At 41.4% G+C, this 17,791-nt stretch overlaps 1 protein-coding gene across 1 annotated transcript in view; it reads right to left on the bottom strand.

The window, feature by feature from the left end:
• Positions 1-17,791, bottom strand: part of WDPCP (WD repeat containing planar cell polarity effector) — a 271,495-nt gene that overhangs the window by 109,655 nt on the left and 144,049 nt on the right. The window contains exons 11-12 of the mRNA XM_077812039.1: positions 12,192-12,380; positions 9,428-9,551 (exon numbers count right to left, since the gene is read on the bottom strand). Coding sequence (XP_077668165.1) covers positions 9,428-9,551; positions 12,192-12,380 — 313 coding nt within the window. The remainder of the gene's footprint in view (positions 1-9,427; positions 9,552-12,191; positions 12,381-17,791) is intronic.

Here is a 17,791-nt window from a genome sequence, read left to right as displayed (position 1 = left end):
TAAACTTGAGGTAGGAGGCCAAGCTTCATTTTCAGACTCAGGCTGGACACAATGACTTATCCAGTATTTTTAAGTGTGCATCTGATCAGATTTGCAGCTTGTCCATGAGGGAGGGATAGGCACACACTAGTAATTGCAACACCACTTTGTTTTGTAAGTTAATTCATTTTCACCCCAGAAGAAAATAGAGCTATATTCTTTTGGTGGGATCATCAGATTTTGAGATCCAAGTTGTCCTTGAACCTTAATATATTTCATATGATATGCATGTAACAGAGATAAAAGCTTCAAATTCTTTAAAATGTAAATTCACAAACACAAAAATAGACTCCCGCGATAAGGGAGAAAAGGACAAACTGTAAATGCTGATCTGCTGGCTATATTCTGACTTGTGCCAACTCTGCAGCTGCAGTTTAGATGTTAATGTAAGGGCCTTAATTTCCAGCTCATGAAATGTTCATCTCAGAATGTATGCGTTCATGTTGCGTGTGAGAGAGAGAAAGCGAGACAGAAACAGACATGTTCTGAATAAAACACAGAGCATGGGCGTGTATGTGTGTAAAATAAACAAGTTATTTTCATGCATTAGGAAATACGACAAGAACAATTTATGAATGCTTGAGTGGAGCAAAGCAAAGCCATGAGTCAGCTATGTAATGTCATTCCTAACAAGTGAAAAATACCTATTCCATCCCTCTCCATGTTCTGTGTTCATAATGCATTAAATATATGGTGATATTATAATAAATCAGGAGAGTCGTTTTCTGATGTCCAAGAAACACCAAAGATGTATTTGATGCTTGTAATTCAGTTCCTGTATTTTATTTATAGATAAGAATTCAAATTTGAAGTGAAAATAGTTATTCATACCATACATCCTAATTTTATGTCTCCCCAGGACAGGCCCTTATGTTCCTGTCAGTGCTGGTGAGAAACAGTCTTTTGATAGCTTTTCACCTGTGTTTAAGAGGACTTTAATTTTCATTTTGTATATAAAACTCTTGCATTCAAAGGTATTCCATTCTCATGATTTAAGGCCTGCTTCTGCAAAACCCTTCAACTCCCATGAAATTCAATGGAAGCGGAGGAAGCTCAGTGGCTTGCTGTATTGGGCCCTTAGTTTTTTGATAACAGAGAGAAACAACATGGCTGCATTAAAATGACATGTTGTAATTTGCATTTCATTTCCTTCTAGTAGTGATTTACTTTCAACTCTTTGCTGTTCATATTCTGTGCTATCACAATCCATTATGACCTACGTTTTCGGATCTGAGTAGTGGTTTTGGTAGCTTCATTTTTAGGTGCCCAATTTGAGACACCTTAAAGGGGCCGGATGTCCAGAGGGTGAATACCCACCATATTCTGAAAATCAGGACCCTTTAAGGTGTCTCAAGTTGGGCACCAAGTAATGAAGGCCTATTATTTCATTGATTTGGAAATAGATCTCTCAAGGCATTTGTAATGGAATACAAAGCCTTTCATCTACAACATCTGCCACCTACTGCACTGGTTAGGCTGGCCGTGACCCATTGCCATGCAATGGCTGTTTAGTGGCCTGTCTGAGATGGCAATCTTAGTCCCGATTCCAGCGCACACAGGCGTTCGGATCATAAAACTTCTACATCAACTGGCTCCTTTTGTTGCATCTGAAGAAGTGGGTTTTTTTCCCACGAAAGCTTATGCTCAAATAAATCAAATAAATTCCATCCCACCACCAACCTCAGCCTGGTCCAGTCCACACAAGAGATCCACTTCCTGGACACTACAGTGCTAATAAACAATGGTCACATAAACACCACCCTATACAGGAAACCTACTGACCGCTATTCCTACCTACATGCCTCCAGCTTTCACCCTGATCACACCACACAATCCATCGTCTACAGCCAAGCTCTGCGATACAACCGCATTTGCTCCAACCCCTCAGACAGAGACAAACACCTACAAGATCTCTGTCAAGCTTTCTTACAACTACAATACCCACCTGCGGAAGTAAAGAAACAGATTGATAGAGCCAGAAGAGTTCCCAGAAGTTACCTACTACAGGACAGGCCTAACAAAGAAAATAACAGAACGCCACTAGCCGTCACCTTCAGCCCCCAACTAAAACCCCTCCAACGCATTATTAAGGATCTACAACCTATCCTAAAGGATGACCCAACACTCTCACAAATCTTGGGAGACAGGCCAGTCCTTGCCTACAGACAGCCCCGCAACCTGAAGCAAATACTCACCAACAACCACATACCACACAACAGAACCAGGAACTTATCCTTGCAACAGAGCCCGTTGCCAATTGTGCCCACATATCTATTCAGGGGACACCATCACAGGGCCTAATAACATCAGCCACACTATCAGAGGCTCGTTCACCTGCACATCCACCAATGTGATTTATGCCATCATGTGCCAGCAATGCCCCTCTGCCATGTACATTGGTCAAACTGGACAGTCTCTACGTAAAAGAATAAATGGACACAAATCAGACGTCAAGAATTATAACATTCATAAACCAGTCGGAGAACACTTCAATCTCTCTGGTCACGCAATCACAGACATGAAGGTCGCTATCTTAAAACAAAAAAACTTCAAATCCAGACTCCAGCGAGAAACTGCTGAATTGGAATTCATTTGCAAATTGGATACTATTAATTTAGGCTTAAATAGAGACTGGGAGTGGCTAAGTCATTATGCAAGGTAGCCTATTTCCTCCCCCCCCCCCCAGATGTTCTGGTTTAACTTGGATTTAAACTTGGAGAGTGGTCAGTTTGGATGAGCTATTACCAGCAGGAGAGTGAGTTTGTGTGTGTATGGGGGTGGGTTTTTGGAGGGGGGTGAGGGAGTGAGAGAACCTGGATTTGTGCAGGAAATGGCCTAACTTGATTATCATGCACAATGTGTAAAGAGTTGTCACTTTGGATGGGCTATCACCAGCAGGAGAGTGAATTTGTGTGGGGGGGTGGAGGGTGAGAAAACCTGGATTTGTGCTGGAAATGGCCTAACCTGATGATTACTTTAGATAAGCTATTACCAGCAGGACAGTGGGGTGGGAGGAGGTATTGTTTCATATTCTCTGTGTATATATAAAGTCTGCTGCAGTTTCCACGGTATGCATCTGATGAAGTGAGCTGTAGCTCACGAAAGCTCATGCTCAAATAAATTGGTTAGTCTCTAAGGTGCCACAAGTACTCCTTTTCTTTTTTCAAATAAATCTGTTAGTCTTTAAGGTGCCACCGAACTCCTTGTTGTTTTTGTGGCCCCTTTTGTGGCACTCCCCTCAGCCAGGCCAAAAATTGCCTCGGTGTATAGGCTGAGCTACTATAACTCTCCAAAAAGAGGTCCCCACCAGTCAAGACTTGGGGTACACTGTGGGAAGGGGAAGCAAAAGAGATGAACAATTGTCTGTGTGAACCATTTTCAGTTTCAGATCTAGAAATTTCTAAACATTTAAAGTTAAGATACATAAAAGCCTCCACCTTTTCCTGTCTCCCCGTATGCCTCTCCTGATGCCCTACTCTCCCTTTCATCTCTCTCCTGCTCCACTGCCTCCACTTCAGACCTCCCAGCTGTCCTCTATATCACCCTTCATACGCCCCAGTTCTCTCCATACCCTCTGCAGACCTCCATCTATGCCTCTTCTATCCTCCGCAACCATTTCCTTGTCTTTGTCTCATGCCCGCATCCGCAGGGAACAACCTGAACAACAGGGAGTGCAAGAACCCTTTACTCCTCCAAAGTGCATGGTGCCCCAAAGGGGTGAGATCATATCTCATCCCTCAACCCCTCTCTCCATGCACTGGCCAGCAGATTTGTGCAGAGGGAAATAGGCTGCATCTCACAAAGGGCTAGAGCAGCGGCTGTGCAGCCTCTGAGCTTGAAAGAATCAGGAAGCATTATGCCTTCCCAGTCCCCTCTGGGGCAGTGCAACTGTACCTAAGGGTATGTCTACACAGCACACTAACGCAAGGCTCTGACTCAGGCTTAAGCCCAAGTTCCCTTCTGTTCACACAGAAATCAGTCTGACTCAGGCCCAGAACAGAACTGGACTTGGGCCCATAGATCCTGCTGGGGGTGGTTCAGAGCTAGAGTCCTCCTGTGACACAGGCATTTTGCAGTGTGGATGCAGTTCAAGTCTGGCTCATCAGACTTGGACCTAGAGAGTCTGCCAACGCTATCCCATAATGCCATTGGGCTGTGCTTCCGAGGCCTTCCATCTTCAAACTTCCCACTCACTTTCCAGGAGCTGGAAGCAACATCCTGGTTCAAATGTGGCTGGTCAGCATTTAACCCTTTATTTCCATGATGACTGCTCAACAAGAAACTCAGACAACCTTCACGTATATCAGTTATTGTCAGCACTAAGAAGTCCTGCATCAAGTGCACCGCTAGCTGGCCAGGGGAACACAGCTGGATTCTGGTTAACGTCTTCTGTGATGCAGGCAAGGTGTTCAGCTTCAACAAGAGCACAAGAAATGATCATGTCTACAAAGCTATACATGAGTGGCTGGCAGCACTGGGGACTGACCAGGCAAAAGAATGATGCAAATCAAGCAACTGAAGACAGACTGTTGCCAAGTCAAGTATAACCTCTGGGAGCTCCCCATTTTCCTGCCTCTTTTACAAGGAATTCAACCAGGTACTGGAAACGGTAGTGAGCACTGACCCCTCTGTGGTTCATGACAATGTGCTGAGAGGGGATGGCACCCTTCTAACCCCCCAATCACAGACACCGCTGGAGAAGAGCCAGCCACTGGAGGAAGGCCAAGAAGTGACCCTGGTGCTGAAGCCTCTAACCAAGGAGGCTGTGCCGTTGGAGCAGCCATAGCACATCCTGGGACTGTACTCAGAAGAGCTGTTTGGGGATGCCTCTGAGGAGCAGCTGGCTATAGAACTGGCAGCAGGACAAGCGCTGGAGTGGAGCCTTGTAAATCTCCACCACCATGTTTGTTTTATAAATATATGGATGGGGGGAATTTCTGGGTTGTGGCCCTACAAAGTTATTAATACAAGCCAGGGTTTTGGTATGCTTCCATTCAGGGTGGCACCCTCAGCATTCCTCTAGCGCTTTTTCCTCCCCCCAACAGCATGTGGGATTAAAAATAGACACCACAAAAAGGAGGGGAAAAGTTAAACAAGCAGGAATCATGAAAATTTTATTAGTAACTCGCTGACTTTTAGAAGTACGGGTTGAGGCTGCACTTAATAGCCTCACATACCCCTCCTGTTTAACACAGCAACCTTATAAATCAGCCACGCCCGCACTGTACTGGACAGCCTGTAAACTGAGTCCCCCAAAAACCTGGCCATTATGAGGCCAAGTAAATCAGAGGGACAGGGACACCCAGGAATACTTGGCCATGTCATTTGGGAACATACATCTTTCACTGTTTTGGCACTGAGTTTATTTATTGTGTTGTACGTTTTGATGGCTGTAGGTCTGCCTTTCTGGTTCTTACATTGGAATGTAAACACCTGTGTAAAATAAAGAGTTGAATTTGCACAGAAGGCAATAAGAGAAAGTTTCATTGATTCAAAGGTTAAAAGTGGCACAGACTGTAATGAATGTCATCACTTGCCCATTCTCAATAAACTTCAGAATAAAAATTTACGAACTGTTATCACAGTAATCCATAAACTGTGAGTGGCAGTACATGGCCAGTATTGACAAAAATACACAACTCATCTCCATACATTTCATTACAGCCTCACAAAATTCACAATACATAATATCAGCACATTTTAAAAAACATCCTACAGCTGCCCCACCTCCATAACAAAGCACTACCCCAAATACTGTTTAATTCCACCTCATGTATGGGACCATATAAACCCATTACATGGGTGCACAAAACATCCCTGATTTCCACTGTGCATGTAGATCCAGCACCAGTCACAACAGGTGCACTGTCTGGCTGCGTGTACCATTCAGAAATCTGGCAGTATCTTGAGATCACTCCTGGCTAAAACGTTCCCCCTTTTTCTTGCAAAACACTGCCCATCACAGTAATGTGGACTGCACTAATGACACTGGTATCCAAACAGTTTTCAAGGCAGTGACAATGGGATTTCCATCTGCCAAATACACATTCCACCACCATGATCCTACAGTTACTGAGCATATAGTTGAACTTCCTTTTGTGGGTCATCTGAAATAAGGGTACGGTTTTTTAAGCCATGGCAACTGGGGGGTAAGCGGGGTCCCCTAGAATAACAGAGGGAACAGTGACTATTCATAACAATGTCATTTGGTGGAAATAATGGCCCAGTTTGTCCAGGAAGATAAAGTCCTGATCTCTCGAATATCCTGGCATCATGCACCCTGCTAGTGCATCCCACGCTCGTGTCCATGAATCTGCCCCTGTGGTCAGGGCCTGCATAACGATGCAGTGTACCCTTTGCAGTTTATGTACTCATGTGCTCCTTGCAGAGGGCAAACTACAAGCACCTGAGATCCATCAATGACACTGGCACAGTTTGGAAAGCCCATTCTCTCAAAGCCAGCAATTATTTCAGGAACATCTGTAATGCCTCCCACCTTTGGGTACATCACAGTCCTGATTGCCTCACAAGCCTCTGCCACAACAATGCCCACGGTTGATTTGCCAACTCCAAACTGGTTAGCCACAGATCTGTGGCAGTGTGGGGTAGCCTGCTTCCATTAGGCTATAGCGACCTGCTTCTGGACTTTTGTGGCCTCCCTCATGAGGACGTCCTGTTGCTGGGGCAAGCTGATCCCGAACCTCCTGGAACATCTACTTCATGTGAATGTGCTGGACCCACTATTGGTCATCGCAGGTCCACATGATGATGTGATCCCACCAGTCTATGCTTGTGGCCCTGCTCCAGAAGCACCGGTCTACATAGGGTGAATCTGTGGCTAAGGCAATAGGCATGAGCAACATCAGCTGCTGGCATGTCAGTATCCCCTTCCTAAATGCCGCCAAAATGTCCACTAGTGTCTTGCAGACACTCTGCCTTATTCCTAAAATAGGACTGACAGCATAGATGGAGAAGTTCTTCCACTGGCTCAAAATCCATGTTGATGGCTCTGGCTGCTGGGAGCATGTAGATGCAAAATGGCTTGACTGGATGTGCTGGTCGGCTAAAACCACCCAAAATAATTCTGGTCAATGCCCATGGGAAGGACAGACAAGTTCTCCCAAGACTCACTACAAACCAAACCCTAGAGTGGCTTCAGCTGGTAAGGGCACTTGAACTCTGGGATACGATGGTTCACACTCACAGAAGCTGAAATTCTGACTCAGGTAGCGCCGTATGGATGCATCAGCACCTTTGTGGGAATCAGGTTTCCAATGCAGTGTGGATGCTCAAGTGCTGACTTGGAAATTCCGAGTCTGCAGGCATGGGTCACACAGGCCCCAGGCTTAGTTTCCTGTGTGGACATACCCTTTGTATGTCTAAATGATCTAAGTGATCAAGTTGGTTTACCAATGTTACTTTAAATCTATCAAATCATTTCTAGCCACTTAATGAAACATCTCAAAGGAAGCAGGAAATAAACACCAATTAAGACAGAACCACTTTAATAAAATAAAGAAGCTTTGGACAGTGGTTTTTTTCTTTCTATTAGATAAAGCTCCCATTTCTGAACATTTCATTCTGTACTTAGATTATGTTTTCTCAGATAAAGCATTACCATATGTTCTGCCCACAATCACATGATCATATCACTTGGATTCCACTGAATACAAATCCTATTGACAATAGGAAGACAACAAAATAGCATGCATTTGTTCCACAAACCGCTACAGTATTAGGAATAGGCATTCCAGAATTGATTAAGGGCTACATTCTGTCTTGTCCGGTGGGGAAGGTATAGCACACAGGGAGACCCTCCTGTCCACCCCTGCTCCCATGCCACAGTTTCCAGGCAACATACTGACACTGAGGCTCCCTGATTGCTGAGGTGGGGGTGGGGGTGGCAGTGGGAGGAGGAGAGATTGACTCACTGCACCCAGCCATGCTCTACAGCCTCAAGGGTTGAAAGCTTAGTCAGGGCCCCATGCCTCTGCATGCCTGATAGCATTTGGCAGCAAGCTCTCAAGTCAGAGAGGATATACCTTTCACCAGCAGCTACAAAGAGCACTATACGCTCACTTCGCAGCAATCTCTGAGGCATTCTTTCTGTATCTGCTCTGTGCAGACAAAATTGCCCAGAGCACCTCCATTTGGCCATTATAGCACTGCATCCTCCCCACTGCTTCTCTCTGACGAGCAAGGACCCAATTTGCACCTAACACCATAACTGTATCTGGCAAAGAACTCGGTTGAAGGTTCTGTCCTTAAAGCATCATATTATAATGCTAATATTATGAAATTTCATCAATTTAGAAACAGTCCCTTGGCCTTTTTGTGGACTAGTTTAGTATAAAGATTATCCCTTTTCAGGCTTTCCAGTTTTAGAAGGCAATTATCTCTTTGCGTTCTGATAGAGGTTAAATTTTACCTTCAAAATAGTTGACAGTTCATAATTTTGCATATGCAGGGAGACATATAATTCTAGTGAGACATGGAAAATGGGTGCTTTCATTTTTAAGTATGTGAGTTTTATTCTTTCAGGCAGTTCCCTGTATAAAAATATGGTATAACATTCTTATTTATCATTGAGGCAAAGAATTTCTACCTTATTTGCATTAATTGAATAGCTTCTAAGTAAAAACCAGAGTAAAAATTTCAGTTGCACTTCTATGCTAACGTATATAGCCATTCAAAAAAACCTAGGCCATTAATTTATTATTGATCAAAACTCTAGCAGTACATCAATGTTACAGAACCGCAGCTAAATTTGGTCTTGTGACATTTTGAAATCACTGTATGAATTACAAGTCACAGCTACATTTCTTTTTACTCCTTTAGTCTTGTGGCTGAAACTGAATTTAGTTTCTTAAACTGTATTGAAGGTTGTATTATTCAAATAATAACATGGACAGTAAGGTTGTGACCTGGAATATTATTTCTTAAGTGAGAAATCTGAAGGTGGGAAGAACAAAAGACTCAGATTTCCAGGGCTCAGAGCCAAAAATATCTTGGACCACACACTGCTCATTTGCATTTTTTAGCATCAATTAAAACTCAATGTTTCTTCCTAGTTTGTAAGCTATTCCAATTGTTAGTCTAAAAGCAGCCTGCCCATAAATCGCTCTGAAAGCATACTGTCTTCTTTCTATCAAATTAAAAGGGAAAGGTTGATTCATTTTAAAGTGTACTGATGATAGAAGACTTCTAAGTAGCACTTTATCTACAACATCACACTTGAAAGGAATGAAGTGCAAGCTAAATAAACAATGGGAATGAATGCATTTTTTTCAGGGGTGGTCCTTTTGGAAAATGTTAACCACATTAAAGTGGGTGGTTATTGAAATGTGCAATTAATTTGAAGTTAATAAAAGTTGAAGCTGTCATTCACCTGAGCAGGTGGTGGAAGAACCTTCTTGCATATCTGCTGATTGGGTCTCTGTATTCCAACACAGTCGTATCCAACAGGTGTCTTGTTGGAGTATAAAAGGCTCCAAGGCTTGCTTCAAGCTGTGCTGTGGAGTTCAAACACAGCAGCAATGAAACAAGTGAAACGGCTTCAATTACAACGGGGTGCTCATGTTTGCAGTCTGTCAGGTTTCTCAAACACAGATGAAATATGAACTTGTCACAGGAAAGACGAAATTAAAATATGACAGCTGGTACAAAAGCAAACCTGTGTATAAACTTTCACATGGTGTAGCGTTGACAAAGACTTTGAGCAACAAAAAGCTGTCAAAAGTTAAGTAATCTACAAGGAACCAACCTTTTGCCAGAGATGCATAATTAAAACAGTGACTCATAAGAACAATACAGTTTGAACAAGTTCGTCAGTAAAAATCAACTCCCAATTAACTCAACTTTTCTCTTTCCTACTAAAGAAAGAATAACAATGCTCACCTTTTCAGGGTTCACCACTGTGCGTTTGATCACTAGGTGGTCACCATAGTCAAGGGAGTTACACTGGTTTAAAATGATTTGTAAGGGAGAAGAAAATGAGCTCCTTCTTCTTCAGAAGAAGAATTTTTTGTGAGTCCCCCTTTCTTGACAATGGCACTTTGCCTTTTTATATTTTTTAACATAAAATGTATTTTTCTTCCATTATTTGTAATTATTTAAAGTGTTTGTGTCCTAAGTGTCTTGGTGGGGGTACTTCTTGGTGGGGATACTTTAATGATGAGTAACATTAACGTCGTTATATGATGTGATTGTTGTCTAGGAGTCAGTGCGAGGTATATGTTCCTAAGTATAGGGCAAATTGATTGATGAAAGTCTTCATCTTTCTCAAATCACTAAAAGAATTTGATACACTGGGACAGATTCTCCTCTCAAGGTGGATTTGCAAACCCCATTATTGTTAGGTGGAGTTGTGCGTGTGCATTAAAACAGTATACCTGACCCCTTATCTCATTAGGCAGACGAAATCTCATTGATTTACTGCTATTAACATTTGTTTGAACTAGCCATCTCTGTATTTAGTGATAATGGTTCTTTAGTTCTAAGCATAGTTACATTTTATTTTATTAGGTTTGACAGCACTAAATGCTCTAATAATACAGCCTTATAAACATATGCAAAGTGTTAGTAAATTAGGTTTTGCATTATCTTAAATCTAAACAGTAAGATAAGATATTAAAGGTATTTTCTTTCAAAGTAGCAGTGAATTTAGATTAAAATTGAATATAGCAATGCTATTGTGAAAACAAGCCATACTCTCTTGCTACTGCTGTTTTCTTGACAGCATGTTTTGTACTTCTGAAATATGCCAACCTACATGGAATATGGGTAACTACTAGCACAGTTATAGATTCATTAGATAGCCCAGCTTGATGTTGAAGGCAGAAATAAAGATCTCAAAGATAACCGCCATACTGCTACAAATAAAAGGGCTCACTGGGTTCCACTAATAAAAAGAAAACAAATTACCATGTCAAATTTGTTAGATTCATATAGAACAAATCCGGGCTGGAATAAAATTCTGGCTGTTGTAAGACAGCATTAGGCAGCTGCATGGGGAAAAAATACACAGATATCTATTTAGAATGTGCATATTTTTATAACAGTTTCAAGAATAGCCTATTTTTTCACTGGTTACTTTAAAAGTGTGTTCTATTAAGACAAGATTTTACTGCTGTACATTTGTAGAGTGGAGGTTATGGTAATCTGACTCACATCTCATGCTGTAAAACAGGGATGGCCAACTGATGGTTTGAGAGCAAGTTGGGCAGCTTACAATTTTAATAAGATCTATAGCTCACCACATCCACTAGCATCAGCCTTTCTTCCCATAAAAGGTAAACCTGGTACGCAGCTGTATTCTTGCTGGGCCATGGCATGACACCTTGTCACTCAACTGTTGCGCTCTAAATTTTGGAGTCTAGTGCATTCCAGTGCACAATTCAGTGGGAAGCCATCACACCAGGGTCCAGAAGAGATGAGGCTGAACCTTGAATTCAACCTTTCGTGTGGGGGATGTCAGGAGTCACTGCAGGGGACAGGGAGATTACAGTGAGTGGAGATGTAGTGGTCCTATGGTTTGCAGGAGATTCAGGGAATGTGGAAAGACAATGGATGTTGCATTGAAAGACGGTTCTTTTTGCAAATACCCCCAAACTGAACTAAATACTTCTGTCCCATCCCCATGACAACGCCCTTCCTTAATTTGGTGCCGGTTCTAAATATTGATATAAAATAAATATTTGACTTCTGTATTGGCCAACATTAGTCACTGATTTTCAATGTACGATATAGCTATATAGATAGATATAGATATATAGATTGATATATAAAATTACTATATCATATAGTTTCATATACATATCACGAAGATGACATAGATCATACAATATATATATTTATGCATGTGTATATATTATGTAATATATGTATTATTACACCTTCCTTACTATTAATATGAATTAAAATGCAATTTATACGTGTGTGCATAATCTTATTAAAATATTATATAATAATGACATTTAATGACTATATAATAATGACATTTTATTGTAGAATAGCAAAGCGTAATTCTGACTAGTCAGGACCTAGTAAATACTGATCCTTCTTTTCAAAGCCAATATGTATTATCAAAATCATTCAAGTATAGATTTTAAAATATAAGTATAAACATTTATGAAATACAACCAAACTCTGACCTTCTCTCTCTGGTGTCAGCTTTTGTCTAAGAAGGTGATTTACAATGGCACTCATGCTTATGAAACACTGATGACCCATTGTGTCCCAGTTCATGCTGCTCAGGACACTAATCGCCTCATATATCTCATCATACCGAACATACTGGTGGATGATTTCCACAAGGCCCAGCCGTCCTCTTGTGATGGCACCTGTCACAGGAAATATTAAAGCCAAGGATAGTACCATAACATTGTAGATCAATAATTCTCTATTTTTCAGCAGTTACAAATATTGTTCCTTATTAATTCAGGTTTTAATAAGTAAATGAGTTTTATGTTTAAATATTATACAGTACATTTGTACAGCACCTTTTATCTAATGTATCTAGCCTCGATATGCTTTATACTGTGCAGAAAACCCAACAGTGAAATGCACCAATGCACGGGGTGGGGAACATGGCATATGCTTACCGGCAATAGCAACACTACGTAACAGTTTATATTATTTGTTTATTTTAAATTATTTATAGGTTTTTATATGGTGCTCATCACCACAGTACCTGGACTCCTCACATATGTTGTTAAATTAATTTTCACAATGCCTCTTCCAGGTAAGGAGGTGTTATTAGAGAAAACAGAAAGCAAAGAATAGCATAAAGTTTAGAGAAAGAGTTTCTTGACAACTTAAGTGAGTGCTTCTTGGACCAGCTAGTTCTAGAGCACACAAGAGGAAAGGCTATTATCAGCTTAGTCTTAACACAGAGGAGTTAATTCAAGAAGCTACAGTTGCTGAGCTACTAAGTAATAGTGACCACAATATAATTAGGTTCATCATCATCCTAGGAGGAGGTAAAGAACCAAAAGGTTACACACAGTGATAATATACTTTAGAAAGGGAGAATTCAATCAGATAAGATGGCTAGTCAAAAAGCCCTTAAAATCAAAAATAAAGGAAATAAAATCCTTACAGGTGGCATGGATATTACTTAAAAACAGCAGTAGACACTCAGAAGGCATGCATTCCACCAGACAAAGAGGAAATTAGAAAGGTAAAGAGCAAGCCAATGGCAAGGTTCAAGAGGCTATGTGAACCAAACAGAAATCCTTCAAAATTTGGAAATCTGACCCTAGTGAAGCCAGTAAATGGGGGCACAAATGACAGCAGGCAAATATATAAGAGGGAAATTAGAAGGGACCAAATGGATTTTGAAGTCCAAGTTGCTAGAAGTATAAAAACAAACAGACTTTTTAAAAAAAAGTATATTGGAAGCAGGAAGCCTACAGGTACTTTACCTCCCCCTATGATGTTGAACCAAACTGCAGTGTCTGAAGAGGTGGTGTTGGAACAAACTAGTAATTTAAAAAGCAGCACGTCACCAGGACAAGATGGTATAAATCTAGCAGTTCTGAAGGAGCTTAAGTGTGAAGTGGTTGAGCTGCTAACAAAAATATGCAGTCTCTCAGTAAAACACCCATTGTTCCAGAAGATTGGAGCGTAGTAGCTGCTGTATCTGTATTTTTAAACAGCTACAGAAGTGATATGGGAGATTACCATCCTGGAAGCCATACATCTGTACGTGGTCAGTTGATTAAAATGATAATTAAAAATCAAATAATAAATGCCTAAACCATCATGAGATGATAAGGTCTAACCAACACAGTTTCTGCAGAGGAAAATCATGTTTCTCTAATATATTAGAGTTCTTTGAACATGTCAATAGAAGAGTGGATAAAGGAGAACCAGTAACAATTCTTTTAGATTTCAGAGTAGCAGCCGTGTTAGTCTGTATTCGCAAAAAGAAAAGGAGGACTTGTGGCACCTTAGAGACTAACCAATTTATTTGAGCCTAAGCTTTCGTGAGCTACAGCTCACTTCATCGGATGCATTCAGTGGAAAATACAGTGGGGAGATTTATATACAAAAAGAACATGAAACAATGGGTGTTACCATACACACTATAACCAGAGTGATCACTTAAGGTGAGCTATTACCAGTAGGAGAGCGGGGGGAGTGCGGGGGGGGACCTTTTGTAGTGATAATCAAGGTGGGCCATTTCCAGCAGTTGACAAGAATGTCCGAGGAAGCGGAGTGGGGGGGGGAGAGAAATAGTTTTACTTTGTGTAATGACCCATCCACTCCCAGTCTCTGTTCAAGCCCAAGTTAATTGTATCCAGTTTCCAAATTAATTCCAATTCAGCAGTCTCTCCTTGGAGTCTGCTTTTGAAGTTTTTTTGTTGAAGTATTGCCACTTTTAGGTCTGTAATCGAGTGACCAGAGAGACTGAAGTGTTCTCCAACTGGTTTTTGAATGTTACAATTCTTGACGTCTGATTTGTGTCCACTTATTTTTTAACATAGGGACTGTCCAGTCTGACCAATGTACATGGCAGAGGGGCATTGCTGGCACATGATGGCATATATCACATTGGTAGATGTGCAGGAGAATGAGCCTCTGATATTGTGGCTGATGTGATTAGGCCCTATGATGGTGTTCCCTGAATAGATATGTGGACACAGTTGGCAACGGACTTTGTTGCAAGGATAGGTTCCTGGGTTAGTGGTTCTGTTGTGTAGTGTGTGGTTGCTGGTGAGTATTTGCTTCAGGTTGGGGGGCTGTTTGTAAGCAAGGACTGGTCTGTCTCCCAAGATCTGTGAGAGTGATGGGTCATCCTTCAGGATAGGTTGTAGATCCTTGATGATGTGTTGGAGAGGTTTTAGTTGGGGGCTGAAGGTGATGGCTAGTGGTGTTCTGTTATTTTCTTTGTTGGGCCTGTCCTGTAGTAGGACTTTCAAAAGGTCTTTGACAAGAGGCTATGAAGCTAACTAGTCATGGAGTAAGAAGGAAGTACTGTCATGGATCAAAAACCAGGTAGGAGACAGAAAGCAAAGAATAGGATTAAATGGTCAAGAGGATGGAAAACTACTTTAGGGACTGGCTGCTCAAATCCAACCCATTAAAAACAGCATTATCAGCTTTCCATCTTAGCAATTCCGAAGCGAAGAAGATGGTGAATGTAAACTTCTGTGGCTAGGCAATCACTTACGATGCGAACCACTGCTATCTAGGAGTCACCCTCAATTGCAGCCTTACCTATCAACAATATCTGAAGCAGGTGAGTCATAAAACAAAGTGTTGCACCAATATCATCCAAAAAGCTAGCAGGATCTAGCTGGAGTTGTGATGCTTGAATGCTACGAATGGCAACACTGGTTTAGTTTATTCCACAGCCAAGTACTGTGCACTCACTGATACCCAGCTAAGTGGGGCTATGAGACTTGTAACTGGCTCCATGAAGTCCACTCCACTGCTTTGGTTCCAGTCCTTGCTAACATCCCTCCTCCACCATCCGGTGAGAGATGGCTACATTGTGTGAGTACAAGAAAGCTCTTGGTAACCAAAAGCTCCTACACCATGACAACCTTGTTCTCCCTCCTTGCACTTGCTCTAAGTCCCACCGACCATTCTGAGTAGTTGGAGAAGCCAACTTCAAATCCATAAGACACCTGGCGGATGAAATGGGCAGGCTCTGACGTAAAACAACAACCACCTCATAGATGATCCCACCATCGAACTGTCTGGTTTCTTGCTGTGCTGAAGACAGTGGGACAACCATAAACTATATTAGAACATTACGTGGAAGATGCGTGCACCTGATATACACATGGGGAATCAAGGATTCGCAATAGTGTCAATGTGGAGACCTCCAAACCATCAAACACATTGGGAACATTTTTTCATTTCCAGAAGGTATTACACACATGCACTCTGCATCTCCTGAAGTCCTCACATGGATTTCAAACCTTTCCATTAACTTGTTAATGTTGCTATTTCCATACAAAAAAAAAGAATGGTCAATGTGCATCATGGAAAAAGGTTTACAGTGGGATGCTCAAGCATCCTCACTGTCCCCTGTTTAATATATTTATTAATGATCTGGAAAGGAGGGTGAGCAGTGAGTTAGCAACATTTGTAGATGACACAATTATTTCGGTTAGTGAAGAACACAAAGGACTTTTTGGTTAGTGAAGAACTTCAGAGGAACCTAACCAAGCTAGGTGAATAGGCAACATGATGACAAATGAAATTCAATGTCATGAATGCAGAGTAATGAACGTTGGAAGGAAAAAAATGTAAGTAATTCATATACCTTACAAGGTTCTAAATTAACTGTATCAACTCAGAAAAGGGAACTGGGAATCACAGACAGCTCAATGAGGATCTCCGTTCGATGTGCAGCTCTGGTTAGAAAAGCAAACAAAATGATAGGACGCATAAGGATGGGGGTTGAGAACAATGAGGAAAATACTATAGTGCCTTTATGTAAATCAGTGGTGCAGTCTCTTCGAGAATACTCTGTGCAATATTGGTCATCACATCTCAAAAAAGATATTGAACAATTACAGGGGGTTCAGAGAAGGGAGGCAAGAATGGTTATGGAAAAACTCATGAAGAGAAATTGAAAGGACTGGGGTGGTTTACCTTAGAAAGGAGACAACTAAGAGGGGACATGATAAAAATATATAGAATAACAAATACTATAGAGAAGGTAGCTTGAGAACTTCTGTTCTTATAAGGTAAGAACAAAGGGGATATTCAATGAAATTGGAAGGTGGCAAATTCAAAACTGATAAAGGAAATAGTTTTTCATAAAATGTGGAATTAGACCATGGAACTCATTGCCACAGGATGCCATTGGAGCCAAGAATTTAGCAAATTTCAAAAAGGGATTGCACATTTATATAGATAAAAAGAATATCTGGTACTTAGAATAGCTAACGCTCACAAAGATTTTGGAAGAGATATTAAACCTTGTGTTTCAGGGCTTAAGGCAACCTCTATTTATTGGAGATTACAATGAAACATAATGTGGTGGGAAGATTAGCCCGCATCTGCCTACAGCCGGGTTCTTGTACCTTCCTCTGAAGAATTCTGTGATGGCTCCTGCAAGAGATGGCATACTGAACTAGATGGGTCATGGGTCTGATTAGGTATAACAGTTCTTATGTAACTAGAAGGAATTTTTTTAGGTAGGCCAGCATATAAATATTGGGCTTGGAATTATACTAGGACATTATGAATTTGGGATCCCCTGACTTTAAAGGAAGTTGGATCAAGTTCTAACACTATTAGAGAGAAAGTGCTATGGGATCCTCTATGATCCTACAGTAAACAGTCAGAGCCTCCACATTATGTGTCAAGCACAAAAGTTACCTCCAGCTCAGCAAAATCCACAATTTGAGGTCTTTCTTCAGTATTTAATTATAAAGAAGAATGTGACCCTGTGAGACAATATGAAAGAGTGGCCGCTTCCAGGATGCCTGCTCATGCCCTCAGGGTGGCCCTGCATGCAGCCCCTTCCTCTATTTCCCTCTTCCAGAGTCCCCAGTAACTCTGCACAAGCTTTCCAAACATAAATATTCCTTTGTGGGTTAATTTATTACAAAAGTCACACAACCATAATCCAGAATCAAATCCCAACAATCTGTCAACACACCAGGTACAGCTCCGGCACCTCTCACTGCACTCAGGCTCTCAGGTACGGCTCCAGCATCTCTCACCATGCCTCGTCCCAGCCCTTCTTGCTGGGGTATTCTCTGCCCTGGTTCATTCTCAGGCCTGG

The sequence above is a fragment of the Eretmochelys imbricata genome, chromosome 3 (assembly GCF_965152235.1).
Source record: "Eretmochelys imbricata isolate rEreImb1 chromosome 3, rEreImb1.hap1, whole genome shotgun sequence".
NCBI lineage: Eukaryota > Metazoa > Chordata > Testudines > Cheloniidae > Eretmochelys > Eretmochelys imbricata.
Note: the sequence above shows the minus strand (reverse complement) of the source record. Positions and strands in the feature narration are given on the sequence as shown.